General features: G+C 44.9%; 1 protein-coding gene across 5 annotated transcripts; it reads left to right on the forward strand.

The window, feature by feature from the left end:
- The first annotated feature begins 1,009 nt into the window (after positions 1–1,009).
- Positions 1,010–22,670, forward strand: LOC146258903 (CUGBP Elav-like family member 2). Of its 5 annotated transcripts, none has more exons than XM_084671665.1 (14): positions 1,010–1,204; positions 7,561–7,757; positions 10,449–10,531; positions 12,206–12,254; positions 12,873–13,007; positions 14,055–14,134; positions 15,561–15,722; positions 15,835–15,898; positions 16,371–16,505; positions 16,970–17,101; positions 17,290–17,466; positions 17,598–17,741; positions 18,140–18,319; positions 19,126–22,670. In XM_084671665.1, exons 1-13 carry the CDS (start codon positions 1,128–1,130, stop codon positions 18,265–18,267), a joined length of 1,563 nt encoding a protein of 520 aa, XP_084527791.1. In that variant the 5' UTR covers positions 1,010–1,127; the 3' UTR covers positions 18,268–18,319; positions 19,126–22,670. The 5 variants fall into 5 exon arrangements, with proteins under 5 accessions (XP_084527791.1, XP_084527792.1, XP_084527795.1 ...); XM_084671666.1 differs by having other exon boundaries at positions 1,011–1,204; positions 16,973–17,101; XM_084671668.1 differs by lacking the exon at positions 1,010–1,204 and adding an exon at positions 1,411–1,655.
- Positions 22,671–24,580: the final 1,910 nt, after the last annotated feature.

The following is a 24,580-nucleotide window of genomic DNA, read 5'->3' on the forward strand; positions in this document are numbered from 1 at the left end:
AAAATGGGAGGTGCCAACAACTAGACATTAAAAACAAATGTCTCCCTATTTAAAGATATCCCATATGTGATGAGTAGATGGTGATGTGTGTTAGGAGAGCAGTATGTATACTCCCATTAAATCAGGAAGCTACAAATATATTTAGTCTGGTATTAGTAAATGCTACTTTTAGTAAAATGTGGGGTACACATTTTTATTATAAATACTTGTATTTAAGGTATTTGGTTTATTTATTTTTGATTTAAAGACTTTATTATGCAGCTTTCATGGCAGACATAAAGATTAAAGCCGATACATATAGTGTATGACTCAGAATCATAAAAAAATAGGTCACAACATATTATATATGCCCCTCTTTGAAACTTTGTTATGCGTTAGGCAGTCTTGAAATAGCTACGGATCCTAAGGATTAACTCACGATGAATAATATTTTGCACTATGCAGCTGTTCATGCTAGATTTAATAGTTGCACTGTTTAGCCCCTGTACTATAACAATAGTTAACAACCGGGTCTAAGACCCTTCAGTGGGGTTTGGGTTAAAATCAGAGGCCTCGCCCTGCAAGTCCAGCGCAACAAAGAAGCTGTAGGCGCCCCTCCCCCAAAGGAACAACAGAAAAAAAACACAAAAGAGGAACATGACCTGTGACCCCTGCAAATGCAATGCTCAGGTTGCCCAGAAAAACAGCATTGTAATAATCTTGCTGATTTTCAGTGGTACGATCTTAATGATTTTACAAATATTGTGGATTATTCATTTATTAGGTTGGAGATAGAATGGACATCACTCTCTATAAATTCACATCTAGTATGTTTCACAACGTCCACATAATTAAGTACGTAAAAGAGGAAAAAAATTAAAATAAAGGTCTGGCTTGTTATTTTCTAGCAAGCTGATTTGTGACGGTGACATTTTACATACTTGCCACGCCTCTCCTGCAGTTGACAGTTGCTCGCTTGTCTAGGTTTCTTGGGAAAAATGAAGGGGTAGAAGACGAATGTCAACCGAGTCCCGCGAGCACTACTGAGAAGCCCCCCCTCCAGCACCTGTCCCGCGCCGTCTCGTGGTCGCGCAAGAGTTGAATCTAGCAATCGACTTTCATTGTTGAGTGTATCTTGAACTGCGAACATGACTTCGGCATATAATCTTGATTTTCTTCCGGATAGGATGATTGAAAGCCGGTTGATGAGTTCAAGCGATTCAGTGTAAGTATTTGGGTGCTAAAGTCCTATGTGAAAGTAGCTAGATAGGTATTGCATTTGTCAGGAGTAGTTTAATTGCAAATGGTTTGTATTTTGGATACGCCCGCGTGAAGTTTCGTTTAGTGGTATGGCCCATCAAGGTTGCCTTTAAACATAAAGGCTATCGTTCGGGGAGGAAAATAATTTAGATCTTGGTTTGTGAGAGGCAAGTCAAGTGGCGTTTGCTTCCGGAGTTAACACGTTGTACTTTCACACTTGCACATTGTAGCGACACAAGATTCAAGCCTTCTTTGGAAGTGCCATACAGTAACCCGGTCCAGAAGTTGCTCTTTGTAAATAAGGTATTGTTTAGTTTACTGAGCGGGAGAGAATCGTGCGTACGCGGCAACCGCCCTTTTTAATGCCGCTGGAGCAGAACGAGTCTACAAAATACCAACGGGGTTTTGAACAGCGGGTAGGTGATGATAGAAAATGGCTCAAAAGGCATTCGCTAGCTAGCAAGCTACTAGCTTTCCAATGCTATCTACGTATCAAACACAAATCGTAACAAGGACTAGCTTCTAGCGAGTTGAAAATGTGTTGACCTAGGCTACTTATAACGAGACGTTTCTTAAAACTATGTGTGTAAGTAGTTAGCAATATACTAGCTTGCATTTGTCTACTGTCTACTTTGACTGTCTGTAGCTACCAAGCTATATCAAGCTAGCCAGTTTTCGCATCGATTTCCCGTAATGGAGGTTCTGTGAGGGTGCTAGCTCGTTGCAGAACACACGTGGTGCATTATTGAGCAATGTAATGGAAATCTTGTGACAGTGCACAGAATATGAGCGATAACAAGCCAGCCAAAGCTTAGAAATTCTTTTGTGCATATTCTTTACACGATCAGATCGCCAGATGGCTTGCAAGGTTAACAGCCTATAATACAACGTTGTGATTTTATAGGATACTCATAGTAACGACGTGCACGCGAGAAGACATTTGCGATTCAGAGTTCACTCAATAATCTTACAAAATGGTCTCGGTCATGTCAAGTGTCGGATAGATTTTCATGTTTTTACCATGCTTTGAGCGTTTTTATGCCGTGAAATAGGTTTATTAAATGGGGATCATTAGTCGCCTTTTAACAAACACCGCTTACTGTACTACTTTCATTTCCCTTCAACCCAGGACTGTTGCCATTAGAGTACTTTAAGATAGTGTATTTCATTCCAACATGTACAACATGCAAAAGTATGTCACCGTTCAGAGACAGCAACTTCCTTATCTAGCCTAGGGATATCTTCGAACCTAGCGTGTGTGAACTCTAAAGTTCAGCGATGATCGTGTGAGTAATTGACAACTTGAGAGGCAAAAGTGATCAGCCAAAGCTAGGTATTGGTTAGCCTTGGGTGTTGAAAGAAACCCCTACGTTCTGGCTTTAAACATGAAGGTATAACATCTTACCTAACTGAGCAGTGTGATGGATACCTTAAAGTACATACAGTGGTGTGCTTCAGGGATGAAAGTCTGACATGAAGATATGTGGACTAAGCTTCGTGTGATCCTTTTGTTGTGGACAGGGAGCTGTTGATCTGGGCAAAGTGTGGCCTCTTGGCTCTGGGTCCTGGGGCAGCGAGAGCCAGCTGTTCTCTCCACTCATAAGTGTGTCAGTGATGATGATGGTGGTGGTAGAATGCCATGCAGACAGATGTTGTGGGCTGGAACAGAAGGGCTCTGATCTGTCCTGTCACCTGTTCCACTGCTGCTGCTAGTGTGGCAGGCAGTACCCTGGCCCTGTTTTAGTTAGAAATGGTCTGGTCCGGACCAAATTCACACTGGCCAATACAAGCCAGTACCCAAACTACTGAATATATCTATTCAACGCTACAAGTTTGTGTGGTCAGATTGTGTATAATCATAGCCATTATTAGCCCAGTCAACTGTAATGAACATGTTTTATTTTGGGTCAAGTTCTAATGTATTCTTTAGCTTGTGTATAAAATTGTCTGTTTTGCATAAGGGTGTGTCTTTTCGTAAATAAGTGGCCTATAAAACAGCCTGCTTATGGATTGTAATGTTGGTCTAGAAAATGGAAAGCATCGAGTTGATCACATGATTTGCCTTATAAACTGTTGTGGACAGCATGCACATGACCATAGGTTTTTATGCAGTTTGCTTTCCATATTGACTAGAGTCAGCTGGCAGCGTAGTACACAGGCAGTAGTGTTCAGGTGGCCAGGTCAGAGAATGTGTAGCAGTGTGAGATAGGTGAGAAAGGGTGGATATGGGCCTTGGTGACCTTTCCCTTTTTTGGGGGGGATTGAGTCAGAAAATTGCCTGTCATAAGACGGACAGTTTTAACACTCACTCGCTGGAGTGATGCCGCTTTTGGTGATTCGGCCTTTGCTAATTAGGGCCCAAAACTATGGAACAAATTACCCATAAATATTAGGGAAGCAAACACGCTAGACATTTTTTAAAGACAGCTTAAAACCTACCTTTTTTACCGAAGCATTTAAGTCATTTTTATCTCAGAAGGGTTTTACTACTTTTATTAGTTATATTATTGTTGCTATTTTAATTATTACTTTTATCACTTGTATTATTGATTTTATGTAAAGCACCTTGAGCTACAATTCTTGTATGAAATGTGCTATATAAATAAAGTCTTACTTACTTACTTAAAGGCAGGGGCCTTGAACTATTTGGATGGCTATGGAACAAGGAAAGGCGATCTGTTAAGACGTGCCTAATATTTGTCTTAAAACTACACTTGTATCAAGTCCTGTAAGAGCTCAGCCTGTAACTATGGTTTCTCCTGCCAGCGGGCCTTACCTAAGGATTTGCATTTGTTTGGCAAAGTGGGACCAGGCTTGATTCAGTTGTCTCTCTAATCTGTATATTTGAGTGTTCTTTCACACTTTTCTTAGCCACCTCATCCAAAACCACCAGGGACACTAGTGATCATGGGGCTAATGGGGCGGGCATTGTCATCAGATGCTTGCTGTCTGTTAACATGAGCCCATTTAAAGGCTGATTCGACATGTCTGTCTTCATTAGGGGAAACTGAACAATGAGATGAGACCATATTTAGCCGAGTTGGAGCCAGTGTTGGGAGGAAAATGTCTTAATGGTCCCTCGTCATAACCCTGATTATGGCCCACCTACTCATGTGGAAGTTGGGCAACACCAAACTGATTGTATGTCTGACTTGGCTGAGGTGTTTTGATCTTCTAATGTTGTCTTTGTTTTCCGGAACTGTAACTACAGGTGCACACGTACACATGTCAAACACATACATATTCACACATCTACAGTATATTCTATCCCTCTTCTCACACGTGCATACTGGCATCCTCACCCCACCGGAAGCCAGCTGTTCTTCTATAGTTGTAGTGAGAGTTGTCCCAGCCTTTGTGTAAGGAGTACTCCTGTCTCTGGCTGACTCTGAGACCAGCATTTGCAGGCCTGGCCTGGTATTTCTATTCTCAGGCAGTGATGATAAATCATCCAACATGACAGTCAACCAGTACCCGGCCCTGCCTTCCAGGGCTTTTTATGTAGGATAAGCCAAGGTAGCATAAGAGACTGAAAAAGATCCTTTAAGTGGTTGACAGCTATCAGAGATATCAATGATAGCTGAGCGGTGAGGGAGTTGGGCTTGTAATCAGAAAGTTGCCGGATCGATTCCCTGCCGTGCCAAATGACGTTGTGTCCTTGGGCAAGGCACTTCACCCTACGGAGAATGTCCCTGTACTTACTGTAAGACGCTCTGGATAAGAGCGTCTGCTAAAATGACTAAAAGTAAATGTAATCTTGAGTCGCCGTACTGTTATAAGCCGTATGCACTGGCTTATGAACAGCAAATACTGCGTTTCTTGGAAAAAAAGGCTAGGCCTTCTATTTAGAGTATTACCAGTAAACGCCTGCTTTGCTTGACTGACCTTCCTCTTTCCTCAGGAACAACCTGTAAACTTGCAAAAAACACCCAACCCACCCAAATAAAGCAGTGCAGTGTGTGTATGGGAGTCAAATTGGTGATTCTGATAAGCAGTTTTGGCAACAAATGCTAGTGCAGTGCCCATTGGCAGTGAGCGCTTGTATAGCTCAACATGGTGGCAAAGACGGTTGTATTTATTTGTCTTGAACTTCCAAACAACTTACAGTTGTTTGGAAGAGCAGACACAAAGATTCCTGCCTTTTATAGTTGGACTGGTGCAGTGCCTCTGTTTTGTGTTATGGAATCTTCTGAATTCATTTAACTTTATAGTGCGGTGCAGACACTAGTGCGATACCCTTTGGCGGCAAATGTTAGTGCAGTGCCCGGATCTCAGCTTGTGAGATCCATCGTTCCACCACTAGACATGGCGGCAATTGCGTTGTAATATTTATAGGCCTATTTATGTGTCGCAAACGGCTCCTCCAAACAACGCTGCACTGCATGTCCATTGGTGGTGAGTGAGACACCGGACAATTTTCAACTATTAAGTGCCTGTTTCGCAAGTGAATTGAGACACACCGAGATTCCATTCTTTATTGTTAAATGAATCATTTTAAGTAGACTGCTGGCATCACTGGTTCATTTAGAATATCAACGCCAATATGGTGACTATCAAATGAGGGCCCAGAGAATGTGTTAGCATACATGCTGCTTCGGTCAAGTCAAACGAGAAAACACATGGTCCAGATAAATCACCTAATTTTATGGGAAGTTCAACAGCAGGTATGCAACTGTCGCTGCTCCAAGTGACCTGTCAGCTGCTTCAGGGCGTCTTGGACCCCGATCACCTGCTGCCACGTCACGAGGCTGCCTCTGGTGGCTCAGCAAATGCCTTCCAGCACTGGCCCCTAGGAAGCCTCGATCTGTTGATCTTTTACCGAGGAGCGCCTTAAAGAACATTCGGGGACAGCTCAGACGAGGGAGTTACCACCATGGATCGAAGGTTCTGTGCGGAGCCGTTTAATCGAGTGAAGATAGGGCTCAGCAAAATGGCGTCCGTGAGCCGTCTAAATGGTGTCACACACCACAATGCCCATGGCTCTTGTAGGCTTAGCGCTCCATGTATGCCGGAGCATCCCTCTGACTCAGCCCATTGTATTGTAGAGAGGTCGGTGAATAGTGTTGTGCAGCAAGGGAACAATATGCAATTGTTACCCTGCTGTGGCGGGGAAGCTGTAGGTTACTCCCTGTACCATCGCCAAAGCGCCTCAGGAGAAGACGCTCCGCAATCACCCCTGTCTGTTAGCACCTAATTAGGAGTGGTTTGCAGATTTAATGTGGCCCTGTCGTGGTTACAGGTTTTGTATCGGTGTCAAGGGCAGGGGCTGTTGCCCCTTTTGAGAAACTGGATAACTGGATTTTTATTTATTTACTGCAGTTCTCAAACTGGCTTTCGAAATGCATTGTTTGTTGTAGAAAGGCTGTGCTATTGAAAAACGTTTTGGGGGTTTGTTTTTAAGGAGAGCGTTCATTCTATCTAAGGAGAGGGTTGCTGAAGGACTTTCCAGAATGTCCTTTAAGTCCTTCAAGGAGTTTGGTGTCTCTGCCGAGCGTTTGGGCTCTTTTTGTAAGCGATGGATGGCTCGCGTCCAGAGGTCTGTATGACAAAATATCTGCCTCATTCTTCCATCTTACTGTCTTGTCTCCCTTCCGGCTTACCATCCCATTATAAGTTGTCAGATATGGTTGCTGTGCCAGCTGTTATCACACCAGCAGTCCCCCAGGCCATCACTCAGCCTTGGCTTTCCTGGGGGCAGTGTGTGCTGTGCAGGGATTGGTACATTCCCTTCAGCAATCTCTCTACCTGGGAGGGCTGGATGCTTCAGCTCTGTTCCCTGGATGGTGTAGTTGGTGTGTGAGTTCTGTTTGCTGTGTGTAGTGGGCTGCTGATGTTCCCTCGGTCACCTAAGCCTTAATCACTCCGAGAATGCTGATCTCCACTACTCTCTCCCATTGAGAGGGGGTTAGCCAAGCCTGGGGTTAGCCATTCACCCCTCCTAGGACCTACATGTCAATGGAGTCAAAAGCACTCCGGTCTCGGTTTCATGGACAGGTCTGGCATTCACTCGGTTCAAACTTTAAAATATGCTTTGTGTGTTTTCTGGTTTGCGGCTATTTGTGATTATGTGGTACTACTACTCCTTGATGTTGTATAATACATTGGTCTTTCAGGACAAGCTGAACTGAGGCAGTTCCAACCTTTCTGAAAAAGAGTAGGCCATTTGTATATATACAACATGTTGTTGGACCCCAAGGATCAATGCTGGGAACACGACTCGTCCAGTTGACTGGATTAATGCATCATCAAGTGCTGACTATGAATGAGAGTATCTTGTTGGAAGTGAGAAACCAACAATTTTTCCCCTCTTGTTGATCTCAGCAACGGCAACGGTAGCAAGATGAACGGGTCGCTGGAACAACTGGACCAGCCCGACCCGGACTCCATCAAGATGTTCGTGGGGCAGATCCCGCGCTCCTGGACGGAAACGGAGCTGAAGGAGCTGTTTGAGCCGTACGGTGCTGTTCACCAGATCAACATCCTCCGGGACCGCACCCAGACACCCGCTCAGAGCAAAGGTACGGCTGGACAGGAGCTGTCAACACACATACACACTGCCACCATAACCCGCATCCTTCGCTGTTGCTAAAATCCCTCCCGGGTATTGCACAGGAAGGCTGTTTGTGTCCTACAATATAGAGTTGAGATTGTATCGTACATGCTCTACTACGTTACATTAAAGTTAATAGAATAGTCTGTCATATTTTCGGAGTTGTGCAGAGTTGTACTATAAACATGTGTTCTCTCCACCCACGCTGTTTAAAAATGACACGGTGAAGAAGAGGGCGAGAGAATGAGCAAAGCAGTGACGTTTGTATGCAATTTTCCCACAAAAGTATCCATCGATTTACTCACCTTTTTAGAAGGAGAGCTCACGTCGAGCAGTTCCATTTAATTTGTAATTAGAGGAGACGGTGAAGTGGAATCCCGCAGTCTGAGCAGTGGTGTGCAAGTGTCACTAAAAATAAATCGGTATTCTGGAACTAACTGCAGGTCAGGTGAATAAGGTGAGCTTTGGCAATAACGTGCAAGTAGTTTACCATACATTTTGAAAATATATATTCTCCGAATCCCAATGTGATTCTATACGGGTAAGAGGCCTAATCTACTTTTTGGGGGTGTTGGTGTGGAACCCTGCTTTGATGTTGGGGTTTAGCGTCTGGAGCCTATCAAGTCGTGCCAGTTCACAGAGCTGGGAAAAAGACCGAGAGAGACGGAAAACTAGCCTAATCTGCCAGCTGCAGGCTTGGGAGTTGTCACTGGGATTTGGTCAGGTAGGCTGTAGAGCCCCACCTCCTCCACGCTGATGCTGACAGCGCTGCGTTGCTTTTAACAAGGGAAGAGCCTGTCAATCGAACGAGAGATGGGATTTCCCCTTTGTTACATTTGCGATTATTTGCGTCAAACATAAAACCTGTGCGATTTCTACCACAGAATGGATGTCCAAGTACCTTTTGTATGTGTTTTTGAAAAGGTGAACAGATTTGATCAGGATAGGGGGGTTGCTTATGTGGTGCATACAGCAGACATTGTGAGTTTGTGAGAGAGAGGCTGAATAGTTCAAAGCCCTCTCTTTTCAGCCAAGATCCCTGCCCGGCTCCTAGGCGTGAGTGTCAGCTGTGATGGCCCATTGACATGTTAATGCCATGATAATGTATTCACCATAGATAATCTGGCTTGATCACAGCGGCCCTTTGGCTTGCCCCGCCTGTGAGGTGAATTGGTTTGCAGGAGGGGAGCCCCCCCTCTCCTGCCCCCTTCTTCCGTCTTCCTGGTCCCTCTTTTCTCTCCTTGTCTCCTCTCCTCCTCCCCCAGTCTCCGGTCTTCTCCTGTGTATAGCCTATTTTTTAATATATTTTTTTCCCCCAACACCCCCCCCCCTCTCTGTCTCCCCTTTACCATGGCCTGGGGCAGTGGACCAGTATCCCCTACCCCTGCTGAGAAGAGTAGAGAGTTGTAGTAGAGGCAAGCTTTCTGACACCCTCTGCCTAACCCCTCTCTTGTAATACTGCCTCTCAAGCCCCATTCTTATGTCATCCATCTTGCTTTTGTTTGACTCATCTGTTTGTATTTGCTTTAATCCCACTTCCCATTTTAGCTAGTTTGTTCGCCACATGGCCCCTATCTATTTTGGAACCGTTAGATATATTATCATAGGATCCTTAAGCCCCATGACCATATTTATGTCACTGGTGGCCTTATTTAACTAGGTTAAAGCCAGAAAAATGGCAGGAGAAGGAGAGACAGCTAGGCTAGCTGTGAGAGAAGAGGAGGAGCAAGAGAAGAGCTGGATGCATATTAAAGTTCACCAGCTTTCCCCATGGCTTGGGAGCTCCAGTAACGGCATAATACACACTATGTAGGTCAGAGACGCTGCAGTGCTCCACTTCCCCAACCCTGCGAAACTGACAGGCTGGAACGCCACTGGCGGTCTGCTGGGACGGAAGGATGAGAGGCTTTTTTTTCTCTCTCTCTCTTTGTCTCTCTGACTATTTCTCTCTCTCCCCTCCCCCAACAGTTTCCCCCTTCTGCTTGTTCTCTTCCTCTCTCTCTCTCACTCTCTCTCACTCTCTCTCACTCTCTCTCACTCTCTCTCACTCTCTCTCACTCTCTCTCACTCTCTCTCACTCACACTCACACTCACACACACACACACACACACGGAAATTGAAAACACACAGAGTATATGTGCACATTTGTGTTTTTCCACATATGTAAGCCCCATCCACTTTCACTCTGCCTGTGTGCAGGGTGCAGTGGCCTGACAAGCCCTAGAGGCCCGGTCCTGCTCTGAGCTCTCCAGCGCACATCAGTGGACCTGACAGTCGGACCCTTGGTCTCCCCCGATCCGTTTGGCAGCACTGTCAGCCACGGTCCTCCTCACCCACCTCGTTATCTGCTCCCAGTGTGTTGCTGCAAGCCACTACTTGTGTTCCCTCTAGCACACGATCTAGGCTAACAGTCGCTAAGAATACCATGTCACATGTTCCAAACATGTGACAATGGATGGTAGACCTACATGCGGTCACCCATTAGTTTCTTCCACCCTTGTACGGCGGATATGCTCTTGTTATTCTTCTTAAGAACACTCGTGCTTTATACCTAATTCCCTTTATCTCTCCCCAACCCTCATTCTCTTTCTCTTCTCTCTTTCTCTCTCACACTTTTTGCCTCTCTCTCTCTCTCTTTGTATATCTTTCTCTCTACAGGATGCTGTTTTGTAACGTTTTATACAAGAAAAGCTGCACTGGAGGCCCAGAATGCACTGCACAACATAAAGACCTTAAGTGGGGTGAGTAAGCATCGGCTCTGGACCTGTCCGCCTTTAGCGGCTTCAGCCCCCACAGTACTCCTGTGTGGCTGAGGTTTTAATAGACGCACTCCCAGCCACAATGCCTGACACCATCAAGACTGACCTAAAACCAGCAGTGTCAATTCAGCGATAGCCACTCTCCCATGGCCAGAGCTAAAAACACGCTGAGGCGGGTCAGGTGAAGAGTGCTTCGCTGCCAGGGAGGTTAGTCACCGAAGCCCAGTACCTAGAGTCGTAAAGTGGAACAAATTATTCATGCTTGTCCTCATGAATCATGGATGCACATCTACATTTGTATATATGTTTTTTTTTTTTTCATCTTTAGTGGGAAAGGGGAGGAGCGCAAAGTCTATCGCTCCCAAAAACAAAGTGTGTGCTTGTGTGTGCTGAGGGACAGAGAGGGCGGGACAGAGAGGGTCTCCTAATTCCTCACCTGATTTATCATGGAGAGATTAAAGTCCAGTCAACTGGAACAAGTGCAATTGCTTGTTAAACCTTCACAAAACCGATTCCCCCTTAGCACACTCCAAATTACTCTCCTTCCAATCAATAAAATCAATAGACGAGTCTATTGGAAATTGAGAAAATGGAGTGTAGGTTGCTGGTAAATATTGAACCCTTGTGACCAACGATTGAGCATTTTAGAACATTACGGAATATCATCAGGCAATTTAATACATTGTCTTTTGATGGCTACCTCGCAGACCTTGCCCAGTCATGCTGCCTCCCTGGCAATGAGTATAGCTCCACGGGTTGCGGCGTCAGTGGAAAAAGCTTGCGTCCCCGTCGCTCTCTCTACTCCGTCTGTGCCTCTTTCCCGCCCTCGCCATGGATGCCAGTCCCCAAACAGAGCTGGCCATCTGTCTGTTTCTTCTCGGTCCGTTTCAAGAAAAGTATTTGATATTTCAGCATTTCATAACGGCAGCCTTCCCAGATACCTGGGTATATATATATTACCTCCATTTCCTCTCTGATTTCCTACCTGAAATGGTAGGGGAAGATGGCTAAACCAGCAGCCCCTGCTGTGGATCCACTTTCACCTATCAGGGAACATGGAGGAAGTGCCAGGGGAAATTAGCTTGAGGTGGAGAATTGTCATACTGAATCAGGTGGATTTTTTTTTTTTTTTTTCTGTGCTTTTTCTGCCCTCTCTCGCTTTGCCTGTCTGGGCTAATACAATATGCATCAAAGGAAAAATACTCTGTTATAATCAAAAACACCCCACCAGTGCACACAGTAAAGCAAGACAGCTGGTTTGTGTTATCTGTGTTTGGATGCTGGAGCGATGAGGTATATTGACAAGAAGAATCAATAGCTGCTATCAAAAGGCCATACTCCACCCATCCGGAGGAGGAAAAAGAGTGAAATTGGATCCGAGAAGGGATTTGAAACCCCTTTTGCTTGTGGACATGGCTTACTGTTAACCAAGTAGTGTGATGGAGGGAGCAACTAGACCCAATAGAGGGTGGGCAGGGGTGGCTTACGAGCAGGAAGAAATGGATGGAGGGAGATGGTTGGGGGTTGCTACTCCCAGAGAGCTGTGCTTGTAACAGGAGGCGGGGCAGCAGGAAAAGCAAAGCTAGTTGTACGTCTTCGACGTCGACGATGAGAAGTGGCCTGATGTTAACCCCGCCCCCTCTCCCTGTTTTCCAGATGCATCATCCCATCCAGATGAAGCCTGCAGACAGCGAGAAAACAAATGGTGGGTGACATTATTGCTAAATAACGGGCGGGCAGGTCATGGGGAGCAGAAGTGTCTGAAAGAAAGCGTTGAGTGGGAGGACATGGCTGACGACTACCATAAAATGACTCGGGAAAGGGTGACATCGCTCCTGCAAGACAAATGGGGATTTGCACGGGCTATAGAACTGGGATGATGTCTCTATTTCAAGCTCCTAGATGATGGCCAAGGCAGCGAGGCCCTTGAAATGTGCAGCAACACACACAATTTCTATATGGTGTCAGGGGTTAGGAGGATTAAGGGCTTTGGAGGGCGGGAATTGGAGAGAAGGACAGCAGGTCCTGAGGAGCTGGCGATGGCATAAGTGGATGATAAAGCAGTCATCGGTCCAGGGAAGTGGAGATTGGGGGACGGGGTGATACGGGGGGGGGACGGAGATCAGGCAGTTAGCGCTCCACAGACATGAGCCGACGTCAAGTGTGAGGCAGAAAATGTGACAGAATCTCAAAGTGAGAGATTGAATTAGATGAGGGGGGGGGGGGTGGCAGGTTTTTGTGTTAGATACAGCTACCTACTTGCGTATCCAGACCCTCTGCTATTCTGCTGTCACTCAACCCAACTATCAATCTGTTTACTTAGCGGTGGAGGACAGAAAACTCTTCATTGGAATGGTGTCAAAGAAGTATGGCGAGAACGAGGTCAGGATGATGTTCTCAGCCTTCGGACAGATCGAGGAGTGCCGGATCCTCCGAGGACCTGACGGCCTGAGCAGAGGTGGGTGTGCCTGTCTACACACACTACTTCAGCACCACTCACTGCGTTATCCTGGTATATCAGGCCCACCCACTACATGGTTATTTCGATCCTCGACTACTCTACCCCCCCCCACACACACACATTCAAGCACTATTCACCCTCCTATTGGGCGCCCACTCTCCAATTCCACCCCCTCATCGTGGCGTCACTTTGTCACTCACCTCCTCCTACCTCTCCTGCCCGGTTTGGGGGGGGGGGGGGGCAACGGGGAGGAGGTATTCTGCTCGCCGCCCGGAACAATGGGCCGTTGCCCTGGCAACCCCTGGCTGCTGGTGTTGTGTGGGCTCAGCTGGCAGGCAGGCCGCGGCAGCAGAGATGGTGGCAGCGACACAGCTCTTCTCCTCAGTACCGCCCCTTCCACCACCCCCCCCCCCCCCTTTCTCAACATGCTCCACAAAGGCTAGAATTAGCACACTGCCGCAACTCCCTATCTGTGCCGCATAAGACGCCATAACAGCACTGGCGCTCGAGGCCAACGCTACACGCTTTCAAATGAGCAAAACATTTCAAATGATAACATCCCCAGAACTTAGCTGTTAAAGCAGTACAATATCAAAACCATATGGACACAATTGATACACGATGTGATCAGAGTTCCATCCATAGCCTTTCAACGTTTATGTCTGTGGGTTGCGTTCTGAAGCGCATTTCATGTCCCACCCAGTTAGACCCACCTCATTTACTACTGCTACCCAGGGCTCACCACAGCTTCTCTGGTTATTTGGTCTAATCGGTCAGTCACTGTTACTGTTATGTTGCTCATGTTGTTGTTGTTGTTGTTGTTGTTGTTGTTGACTGTTCTCCTTGTTGTGTTCTTTCTCCATGTGCTAACCAGTGAGAGCAGTCCTGTGTGCTTGGGAGTGCCATTCTTTGTACAATGTGTTTTTTGGGGTTCATAACGAGTTGTCCAAACCTATTGTCTTGTTTTGTTTCTTCTTTGTCCCTCCCTCCCTCCCTCCTCCTCCTCCTCTCCCCTTTCCTATTGTCCCCCCTCCTCCCCTACAGGCTGTGCGTTTGTCACATTTTCTACCAGGGCTATGGCACAGAATGCAATCAAAACCATGCATCACTCTCAGACTATGGAGGTACTGTACCCCTTAGCACCTATTTCTCTCCCTCCCCTCCCCTCCCACCAGCTCCCGCTCCCTCTCCGCTTTCTGCTGCCCCCTTGTGTTGAGATGACAGAAAGTCTCTAAGAGCAGAAGGCTTAGTTGTCAGTGCATGAGTCATTTAGGAAGCTTCTTGGCTAGATATCGATGAGCTCACATCTGAAATGTAATCAAACAAATGAACAGCATCACTTGGCTTTAAATAGCAATCTGAAGTTAATCACTTCTCTAGACCAGAAGACTACAAAATTAAATGACTATTAATAATGGCCTAAACCCTCCCAATAAAGTAATTGCAAATGTTTTAAATGGTGGCTTGGAGAGACTTTTCCGTGATGCGTGTTAGCTAGCTAGCCTATTGAGACGTGGACCAGTTTCCTTCCAGGGGGGTAGGAGAAAAGATTCAGTCCAGAGTCTTAAGGGAGTGGGGCAGGAGTAACGTGACAACTAGCAGGCCAGAGGCTCCCCTGTGAAGCACCCAAGCAATACTAATTAGGAACCGAATCAAATCACTAGATGGCCTGATATAAAACAGGCCCCAGTAGTGGTGACACCCTTTCCTCTCCCCCGCCCCTCACCCCTCACCCTGTCTGATGCTATGGGAGGTGCTATTGGTGTCGAGCAGAGGTCTTCAATCCTGGTCCTCAGGGACCCCCTGTCCTGCACTATTTAGATGTTTCCCTGCTCCAACACACCTGATTCAAATGCATGGTCGTTAACAGGCTTCTGCATAACTAGATAACGACCCATTTATTTGAATCAGGTGTGTTGGAGCAGGGAGAAATGTCTAAAACATGCACGACAGGGGGTCCCTGAGGACCAGAGTTGAAGACCTCTGGTGTAGAGGCCATTTTCCCTGTCAAGCCTGGTCCCCTATATGGCTATAAACTCACACACTGCATGTCCGTCTGTCCTGTTAGCCTATAAACCAGCTGTGTCGGGCGGGCAGGTAGTGATCTTACGGTGCTACGCGTTTGTTGAATGTCGTTTTCCCTAGTTTTACGTCTGCCGATAGCTTGTCCTTGTTTGACTGTCGTATTTTTTTTTTACGTCTCTTGTTTCCATCTGTCTGCTTGTGTGTGGACCCTGACTCTTGGATCTCTGAAGTGGGGGGAAAAAAACCCGTCTGCTTTTAGCCTTGCCCCTTGTCCCTGTGTGGAATGTGGCCTGGCTTAGTCCTGCATGGCAGTGTCCTATGTGTGTGCTAGCAAAGGATATGAATGCTACACTCGGAGATCTGTAGAATAGAATACTACCCTATAGGGCATAGAGGGGGGGATGATTGCTCCCCAAATGGCCCCGTACAGATATTGTGTCCTTACATAAGAGATGCTGAAGTACAAATGTGTGTGTGTGTGTGCGTGCGTTTTTGGGTGTTAAACCATCCCTCCCTTGCCCACAGGGCTGCACCTCGCCTATGGTGGTTAAGTTTGCAGACACACAGAGAGACAAGGAGCAGAGGCGTCTGCAGCAGCAGCTGGCCCAGCAGATGCAACAGCTCAACAGCGCCTCCACCTGGGGCAACCTGGCTGGGCTGGGAGCACTCACGCCACAGTACCTAGCCGTGAGTTGACAAACACACTTACAAATCACACAACACGGAGATCAATATGTTTTTATCTCTTTTTTCTTCTTCTTCTTGGGTTTGAATGATTTTTTTCCTCCCCATCTTACAGTTGCTCCAGCAGGCAACCTCAACCGGAAACCAAGGCAGCTTCAGTGGCATGCAGAGGCTAGGGGGTGAGTCACTGTCCCCAGCCGTGTTATCGGTCACGCTTGAGCCGAGAGAAGGGGGGCAGACATCAGCCCTTCCTGTCCCTCCTTAATCTGCTGCTCTGTGCCTTGCGTCCACCGTAAATGTAACAAATACTAAAATCACATTCACAATAATGAGATACGCATGGGTACATTAGGCTATGCAGCCATTCTGGGATACACAGTTGACCAATTTGGGTAAAAAATACAAACGTATTTTGCCGTTTGGCACTTTATTTTGAAGTGTGCAAATAACGAGGTGACAAATGGTCAGCATGCAATGTGGGAATTGTCTAAATGTGAATCGATGCCCCCCGAACATCGGTATTCACTTTTGCATGAGCCAACCCCCTCCCCCCCCCCCCCCCCTCCAAGCCACTTCACCACTCGTAGTCTAGCGTTTTCCAAGCCCCAACCCCAGCTGATACCCAGTCTCTCTGCTGGTCCTGCTCCTCAGGTGTCAACCCTCTGCAGCTGCAGAACCTAGCCACGTTAGCGGCGGCGGCGGCTGCAGCCCAGAGCTCAGGCAGCCCCTCCTCCACAAACCCCCTGTCAGCCAATGGAGGAGCACTGGGAGCGCTGGCCAGTCCAGGTAATTTAGCTGTCTGGCTCCCCTTATTAGCCAGGCCCCCCCCCCACTCCATCACTCTACGACACCCCCCCCCCCCGACTCCTCCCCTCCCTCCCATCCAGTGTTTGCCCCACAGGCTGCTGTGCCATCCCTCATTTACTTTTATGAGAGTTAATCATCCCCATGACATTTTTCACAAGTGCCCCCTCATTCTCATTTGGTCTGTGTACATATAGGCTCGTCCCCACCGTCTTGGTTTAGTGGTGTTGGCTACGCCTTGGCCTTGTGCCACCTCTCCCTGTGTACCTGAGATGACTGTACCTCCGTATAGATCAACAAAAAAATCATGTCAGACCCACCGCTGTTCCAGATACTTAGTAGTAACCTCTGTGTTCCTCCTTTTGTGTGTGTTGCTCTGTCCTGTCACTTGTGTGCTTTTTTGTTGTCGTGTGTGTGTTTCTTGTTGTGTGTAATGTGCTTCCCAGCAGCTGGTACCACAGCAGGCCACAATGCAGGCGCTGCCATGAACACCCTGGCATCTCTGGGCACCCTGCAGAGCCTCACCGGTGCCTCTATGGGTCTCAGCAACCTCAATGCCCTCACTGGCTCAGTCAGCGGTACGCGTTCTCTCACAAACTCCTCTTAGAAAATGTTATTAACATGCCATCTCTTTTTACCCTACCGTGTCCTTAAAGACCACACATTAAATAAATGGTACATTGATCTCAACAGCACATATTTAGCCATTTCCTGGACTCAACAGAATGTTGAATCCCTTCTCCTCCTCCTCCTCTACCGCTGACAGGTATGGCAGCCATGAACGGGGGCCTGGGAGCCTCCATGGGCAACAGCTCTGCAGCCAGCTCCATGGACGCCCTGACCCAGGCCTACTCAGGGATGCAGCAGTACACAGCCTCCGCCCTGCCCTCCCTCTACAGCCAGTCCCTGCTGCAGCAGAGCGCTGCCGGGAGCCAGAAGGAGGGTGAGTCTCTCATGCACACACAACCCCCCCACCCCCCGATGTGGGTATGTCGGTATGAACACCGGGCCAAGTACAAATTAATACCCTCGCATTCTGTTCATCAGTTTGAAAGCATCTCTTCTCCCTACCAGGACCTGAAGGGGGAAACCTGTTCATCTACCACCTTCCCCAGGAGTTTGGAGACCAGGACGTCCTGCAGATGTTCATGCCTTTCGGAAACGTGGTCTCTGCCAAAGTCTTCATCGACAAACAGACCAATTTGAGCAAGTGCTTTGGTATGTTGTTGCTTCTGGCATACTAACATGGAGAGACCAGCTGACTTCACTTAACCACTGTTAACCTCTTCTGCTCTAAGCATTCGGCCCTAAAATAACATACCACAAATAGATTTCATGTTGCTCCACAATCATTGGGGCCTCAGCCACACACCTACAGAAAGATGACACCTGTGAGAGTGTAACTAATAATGTGGGTTATTAGTTACTCCTTACTGTTAATAATGAGTATTTCCACTCCTTTGGGTGGAATTCTATTCAGAGGCACTGATCCATGCAACTGGGGGACAAAAACAAAAAAAGTATGCTGCACCTGCCTTGAGACTTTGGTTGGAAGACGTTAGGAGTTTAGTACGACGTCAACATCCGACCTCATCCGTCTCTTCTGTCCCTCGCAGGGTTCGTCAGCTACGACAATGCAGTGTCAGCGCAGGCCGCCATCCAGGCCATGAATGGCTTCCAGATCGGCATGAAGAGGCTGAAAGTACAACTGAAGCGCTCCAAGAACGACAGCAAACCCTACTGATCTGAGCCCTGGGGTCTCTCCCCTCCCCTGCTCCTATGTTAGCACTGCTAGGGTAAGTTCACCCCGCGAGCCAAGACCACAGAGACTCTTAACCTGCACTCAACTACTGGAGGGGAGACTCACCCACTCTTAATGGTTACAATGTTCTTTCCATGTTTTTTTTCCACATACACTTCGTTTCAGTTTTCATCATGTAATTTTAGTCGTATCAAATGTGTAATTTATATGATTATTTATGACTATCACTGGAGCCAGTGTTGGAAGTGACGCCTGACATTTGAGGAAAGGGGTGCACGCGTCAGGGTTTATCTCCATACCATTTCATTGCCTCTAGGTATAAAATAGACAGGTTGACTAAGGATCATTCATTTAAAGGGCTTAGGACCATCTTAACAGAGCCCGGACCTTGTGTCTGTGGTCTGGACACACAGGTCACATTCATCCATTCTTCCATCTATGCCTTTTCTCTCTCTACTTCTGGTTTTAATCCATCTTTCATTCTTTCAGTCTTTTGTCAAGCTGGGCTACATCTATTTCACCATTAACAACAATTCTTCCAATCATTCCATCCATCTCCCATGTCTCCCACAAGGGACTGGTTACTGATGGATCTCTGGGTGCCAAGTATATTTGCATGTCTAAGTCTCTACCATACATCTGGTGTCACTTCCTTAAAACCTGTGTATTGTTTTGTGTGGGGAAAATACCCAACTGTCCCAATGTGGTGATTGGCATTGTTTGTTGGTTGTGCCTCATGGTTGAAAGATTCTTGTGCCGTGGCTCTGTCTAACTTCCTCTCTCCTCTCTCTCTCTTTCTCTCTCCCACTCTCCTTTTGTGTTTTTTTTTCTTCCGTATAGAACAAATCTCCATGCCTGTTTGCTCATCATTAGCCTAGCATGTCCTCATGGTGTTGAAAGCCAAGCCAAACTCCTGGCCTCATCATCCCCACCATCTGTCTGATGTCTCTCTAAGCTCGCCTGGCCACACCCACTGACCCTTGACCTTAGCTCAACCTGAGTTTTGCATGTAAACTTTTTTTTCCCGTGTATAAAAATGAGGGGTGGGAGGGGGGAGGTCAAGCAAATCAATGTGAAATCTTACCTGCGCTCATTTCATTTAAGAGACTTTATTTCTTTGTGTTCTTTTTTTTTTTTTTTAGAAAATGCTGAAATATTGTTTTAAAGCCTGTGGGATTTTTTTTCCTATTTCTAATTTGCTAGTTTTTTTATGTTGCTTTCTTTTACCTCTCAGTAAAGCTCACTTGAAAGTTATATACAGGGATTGGCACACAGCTGTGCTACTTGGTGCCATTAGCAATATGTTGGCTTCTGAAACAAATGCTATAGACCACTCTCAAACACACACTTTGGAAAGTCTAATCTGAATACCCCTCAGTGCTCTGTAAAGGGTTTTTACATTTTGCAGGCAGTGTAAAGTTTTTCCCTGCAGCTGTTTAAAAGCGTATCTTGTTTTTTTTCATTAAAGAAAATATACAGTGTATTTACCTTTTATTTAGTGTATTTACCCTTTTTTCTTTTGCAAAATATTGATGGCACAATAAGAGGTAGATTTGCTCCGTCTAGGGAAATTACTACCTACATGAGTCAACTTTTTTAGAACTGATTCACAAATAGACAATCTGTGGTTTAAATGCACACTTAGATTACCTATATTTTATACCATTGAATCTATAGAAGTTTAACGACAAGTAATGGAAACCCAGGCAAACTTTGGGTTTTTTTGTAGATTACATTGTAATGTCATCTATGTTGGGATCTTAATTGTATCACTTTTTAAGAGGACTGGTTTGCTCGATCAACACAGCCTTTAAAAAAAAAAAAAAGAGAAAAAAAGCTCAACTAAAAATGTTTGTCGTTGGTAGTGATGTAATTGCATACTTATTTCACTATTTTCTGGATTCATTATTTTAACTTCTGCGATATTGTTTCACCAGTTGTTGGTTTTTTAACAAATTCATTTTTGAAGGAAAGGAAGAAAAAAACAGTTAAATCTAGTGTTAAATTCCTAAGGTACGTCTTGTTGAATATTTTGTAAATTTCTTGTCAACCTCTTAATTAATGGATATTTCAGTTTTGTTTGGTATAGATGCCTCATTGAAAGAAAATGATTTACAATATCTGTAAACCTAGATGACAGACTATAATTTTTGTTGTTAAAAGTGCCCATGTGTCAAACTCAGTGTTTTGATGCCCAAATTCTACCACTCCATTACACACACATACACACAAACACTTTTCTTGTGCAACAATATTTTTGGGAGCCCCTGAATGTGAGAGATCACTTGGACATGACACAAACGGGTTGTAGGGTCGATACAGGAGACGCATAAACTGAACCTTTTTTGCACACAGATTTTCCTAGAAATGCATCTTTGTTTTGAAACACTCTCACAGTACGTGTTGACACTGTTAAATCCGCTGAAACAGTGTTGGTTTACAAAAGCATTCCAGTTTCCGCTTACAGTTTACTCTGTGTACTCGTATTGGGGTATATTACTGTTTCAGTTTACAGAGATATATATAACAGTCCTAATCATTATGACCACCCTATACTCCCTCAGACAGGTTCCCAAAAAGTGTGTACCTGATGGCGCTAAAAAGTTGTCAACTCAGGGTCTTATTGTAGTTTGTTTTGATGTATTCTCATTGGATTAGGAATGAAAAGACAAAATGCACAATTGTTATCGTTAATCCACCTTTTTTTGGTCACAAAATGGTACAGGTTAAAGCTTTGATTAGCACCTGACGGAGCTTTAACTTGCTTGGTTTAGTTGGAGGAAAGGCACAAGCACAAATGTTCACTTTTGTAAAGTTTGCATCCAAGATTACTACGGTACCACTAGTTTTACTTTTACATGGGCATGTGCTTTTTGTGGTGTGTTTTATATCTAAATGCAATACAATATTCAAAGTGCCATATACGTCTAGAAACTGCCTACACAGAAACTATTAGGCCTTGGTTTAGAGACTAGATTGCTGCAGTTAGTTTCCTTTGTTCCTAATTGTTTATTATATTGATGCCAGTGTCAAGAAAGCTCCTAGCTCCTGCTGATGTTGTTTTCCCCCTACTTTGTGTTGTGTGTGAGTTAATGGTAAATGTGATGTGATGTACTGAATTGTACAAATTGGCTAAACCTATGTAGATACACAATAAATAACCCAAATCTTTTGAAAGGCTAACCTTTTTGTTAGTGAGTGGACTAAGTTGATATAACACTTTGCAGTACAGCCACAGACAATGTATGTAGTAAAATGTGGAGTTATGTAATAGTTCTTTATATGTTCATAAAGATAGCCTTTGTACAACCAAAACCAAGGTTGTGTGCCATATTACTACAATTATTCGTTAAAGTGTTGGTTGACAGTTTATTGTAACATCTTTAAGATATTTGGCATGCACAAAACATGAAATGTTAATCATCTTTACAAGTGTATTGCAAAGTGTTACAGTAAACACCTGAATAAAAGCACAATGTACACATTGGTCAGGGTAGAATCTCTCACTTCGGGGGCTTCCTTCACAGACCGTTCTTTCTCTGTTTTCTATCACCGCTTTTTTTGTTTTCATATTTTGAAGTGCTTTTTGACAAATTGTGTGGTAGCTCTGCATCTCTAGATATCGTCTTGGTCGAAATTCTTTCCTCATTTTCTTTGTCTTATAATTGATATGACTATGTTCATGTTCCACAAATTATTTGATAGATGTTTGTGTTGTCTTGAGAAAAGCCAAAGTCGGTGCATCTTGGTGTGATCTGTAAACATACAGTAGTTTCTGTTTACCAACTTTTTGAACTGGGTGGGATTTGAAAAAAAAAAGACAAACAGGCTTTCCAATTTCTACAGCTGGTTGTTCATATGTATTTTGTACCAGTGGAGCTTTTTATATGGGAAATTAAAGAAAAAAATCTATATTGGAAAAAATGTCTGGCCTCTCAATGTGGCCTTGCCTTGACTCGGTCTTGAGTTTGGCCTTTTGGTGGTGTCAAGAAATTTTGGTTGCATGTTTTGTCACAAAAAAAGATTTATTTAATTTACTTGATCTCTACATGTTCCTTACTTCTTTATTCGGATATATTTTGGTGGGGATTGGGATCCTCTAAATCGTGGTAAGTTTCATGTTAGTATTGTGCTGTCCACATGGTTAGAAGGCCAACAGGATTTAGACAACTTTTGTGGATATGTCTTAGTTAATAGATATCAATTATTTGTTGTTCAGTTTGGGCTTTGCTTTTACCTGTGTAGTACTTTCGGTTTTCCCATAGCAGAGTGTGTAGATGGAAGAGTCAATGTTCTTTTTTTGTTTTTCCTTTTTGGTAAATGTTTGTTCATGTGTGGTGTGTTTCTTTGCCTCTGTCTCCAAAATTAAACCATTTCCCCTAATATTGAATGTGTCCTTGTGTTGTGTTGTCCCAGTGCCTGTCCAGTGTTGTAAAGACATTTACAAACCCCAGTGTGTCATGTCCTCCCTAACTTGTTTCTCTCCATTGTGTTTCTCTTTGCTTATTATTTTAAAGCTCCAGCTAATATTTCTTATCGGAAGTTGATAGTTGATTAACGGATCAAATTATGCACTAAATGCATATCGGTAATTTGTGAGGAGTTTGGGTTTTGTGTCAGGAATGATTTAAGTCCCAGATGAAGCTCGAAACCAAACTGATGGTTGCTATCGAGTCCCACATGTTACAGCTGCACCAGAACAGCCATGTAAGTACTATGGGTCAAGGATCCATCCCATAGATATTTGTTCCTCTTAATGAATTTGAGTATACAACAGAAGAGCGTAAGAGAATAGAATCAAGAACAGTACATGCTATGTCCATTTGCCCATTCTCATCTCTAATGGCAGGAATCTGTCAGTGTAGCCTATGTTTTAGAATGGGTTTAGATTCCAAGGAGTACCTCGAGAACCGCGTGCACTCGGAGAAGCGGAGTTTAACTGCTGCTTACTCATGTACAGTATCTACATAAATACGTTTGTCTGTTACATTAAGGTGACTTGTGAATTGTTTAAAGACTTATTTAGTATTGTGGATCAATCCACAGTGTTTTCTAAAGTTCCATATTGCCATATCACGTACATAGGCAGACTGATGGGCCTATCTATGTGACTCGAAATCACATGCAGGTTTTCTTCCTTTAATCTAAGCTACCTCCATTTGTCCATTCTCTGCGTTTGCGGTCTGACAAGGGTGCCCCGTCTTTGCTAACCAGTCCCTCCCTGGCTTGACATGATTTCTGTTTAAATTTATGTTTTCTGTTTAAATGGCTTTCCAATAAACCGCTTTGTTCACCTGTCTACCATATGAGTTATTGAGGGGATACACATTAAATCAGGCAGTTTTTTCACCTGATATGTGTACCACTTCCCCTAACATGCAAAGGGTCTGTCCGGTGGACATATATACATGTATATCTATGGTCTGTCCTGCCATCACGTGTGTTATGTTTTGTGTTCTTTTGGTCACAATTAACAACCTGAGAACACCCCTGCAGCCAATCAGAATCGAATATTCACCCAGACCATGGTATAATATGGAACGTCTGCTCTTTTCTAGCAAAAGTTACAGAGGGGATTCACATATCAGACCGTTTTTTCACCTTATATAATGTGTACCCCCTCCCCTAACATGCAAAGGGTCTGTCCTGCCATAATGTGTTATTTTCTGTGTTCTTTTGGTCACAATTAACAACCTGAGATAACCGGAGATGTCTGCTCTTTTCTAGCAAAAGTTACAGAGGGGGTACGTACACATTATATTGGGTTAAAAAACAGCCTGATATAATATCCCCTCTGTATAGGCCAGGGGCAAATATAGGTTCCCACTTTTGGGGGGGGGCTAAGACCGTAGATAAAACCTATTATTTTTCCTGTGACCCAGCAAAACTAGGGGGTTCTGTGGGCATGTTCCCCCAGATTTTTTTTTTTTTTATATCCTTTTAAATAATGTCCTCTAGTGGGTTTTAGGAAAATAAATTAACACATTTAGATTTAAAATATGGAGGGGGGGGGGCTAATGAAACTTTAGGGGGGGGCTCCAGCCCCCAGGCTAGATACGCCCATGGTATAGGCCTATCAGTAATACTAAACAACGCATTAAACAAATCTATTTATGTAGGCCTAGATAAATTAGTCCCTTGTTACTATGGAAACCCCTGTAGAGTCTTCCAAGTCGCTATTTGTTCCATTTAAGAGGTGAATTCGAAGTGCACCAGCACGCGCGCTGCGTGCCTTGGCAAAACACGTCTCGTGCTCACTTTGTTCTCAACTCACGGCCATGTTGAGTTGACTGAG

This window comes from Hypomesus nipponensis, chromosome 14 (assembly GCF_054491055.1).
Source record: "Hypomesus nipponensis isolate SF chromosome 14, ASM5449105v1, whole genome shotgun sequence".
In the NCBI taxonomy this organism is placed as follows: Eukaryota; Metazoa; Chordata; class Actinopteri; order Osmeriformes; family Osmeridae; genus Hypomesus; species Hypomesus nipponensis.

Bases quoted from the DNA above. Each gene is read 5' to 3' on its own strand.
- LOC146258903 (XM_084671665.1), top strand. From the start codon at position 1,128: ATGACTTCGGCATATAATCTTGATTTTCTTCCGGATAGGATGATTGAA. The intron at 16,506-16,969 runs GTAATTTAGCTG...TGTGCTTCCCAG, and splicing joins GGGAGCGCTGGCCAGTCCAG to CAGCTGGTACCACAGCAGGC. The intron at 17,742-18,139 runs GTATGTTGTTGC...TGTCCCTCGCAG, and splicing joins CAATTTGAGCAAGTGCTTTG to GGTTCGTCAGCTACGACAAT.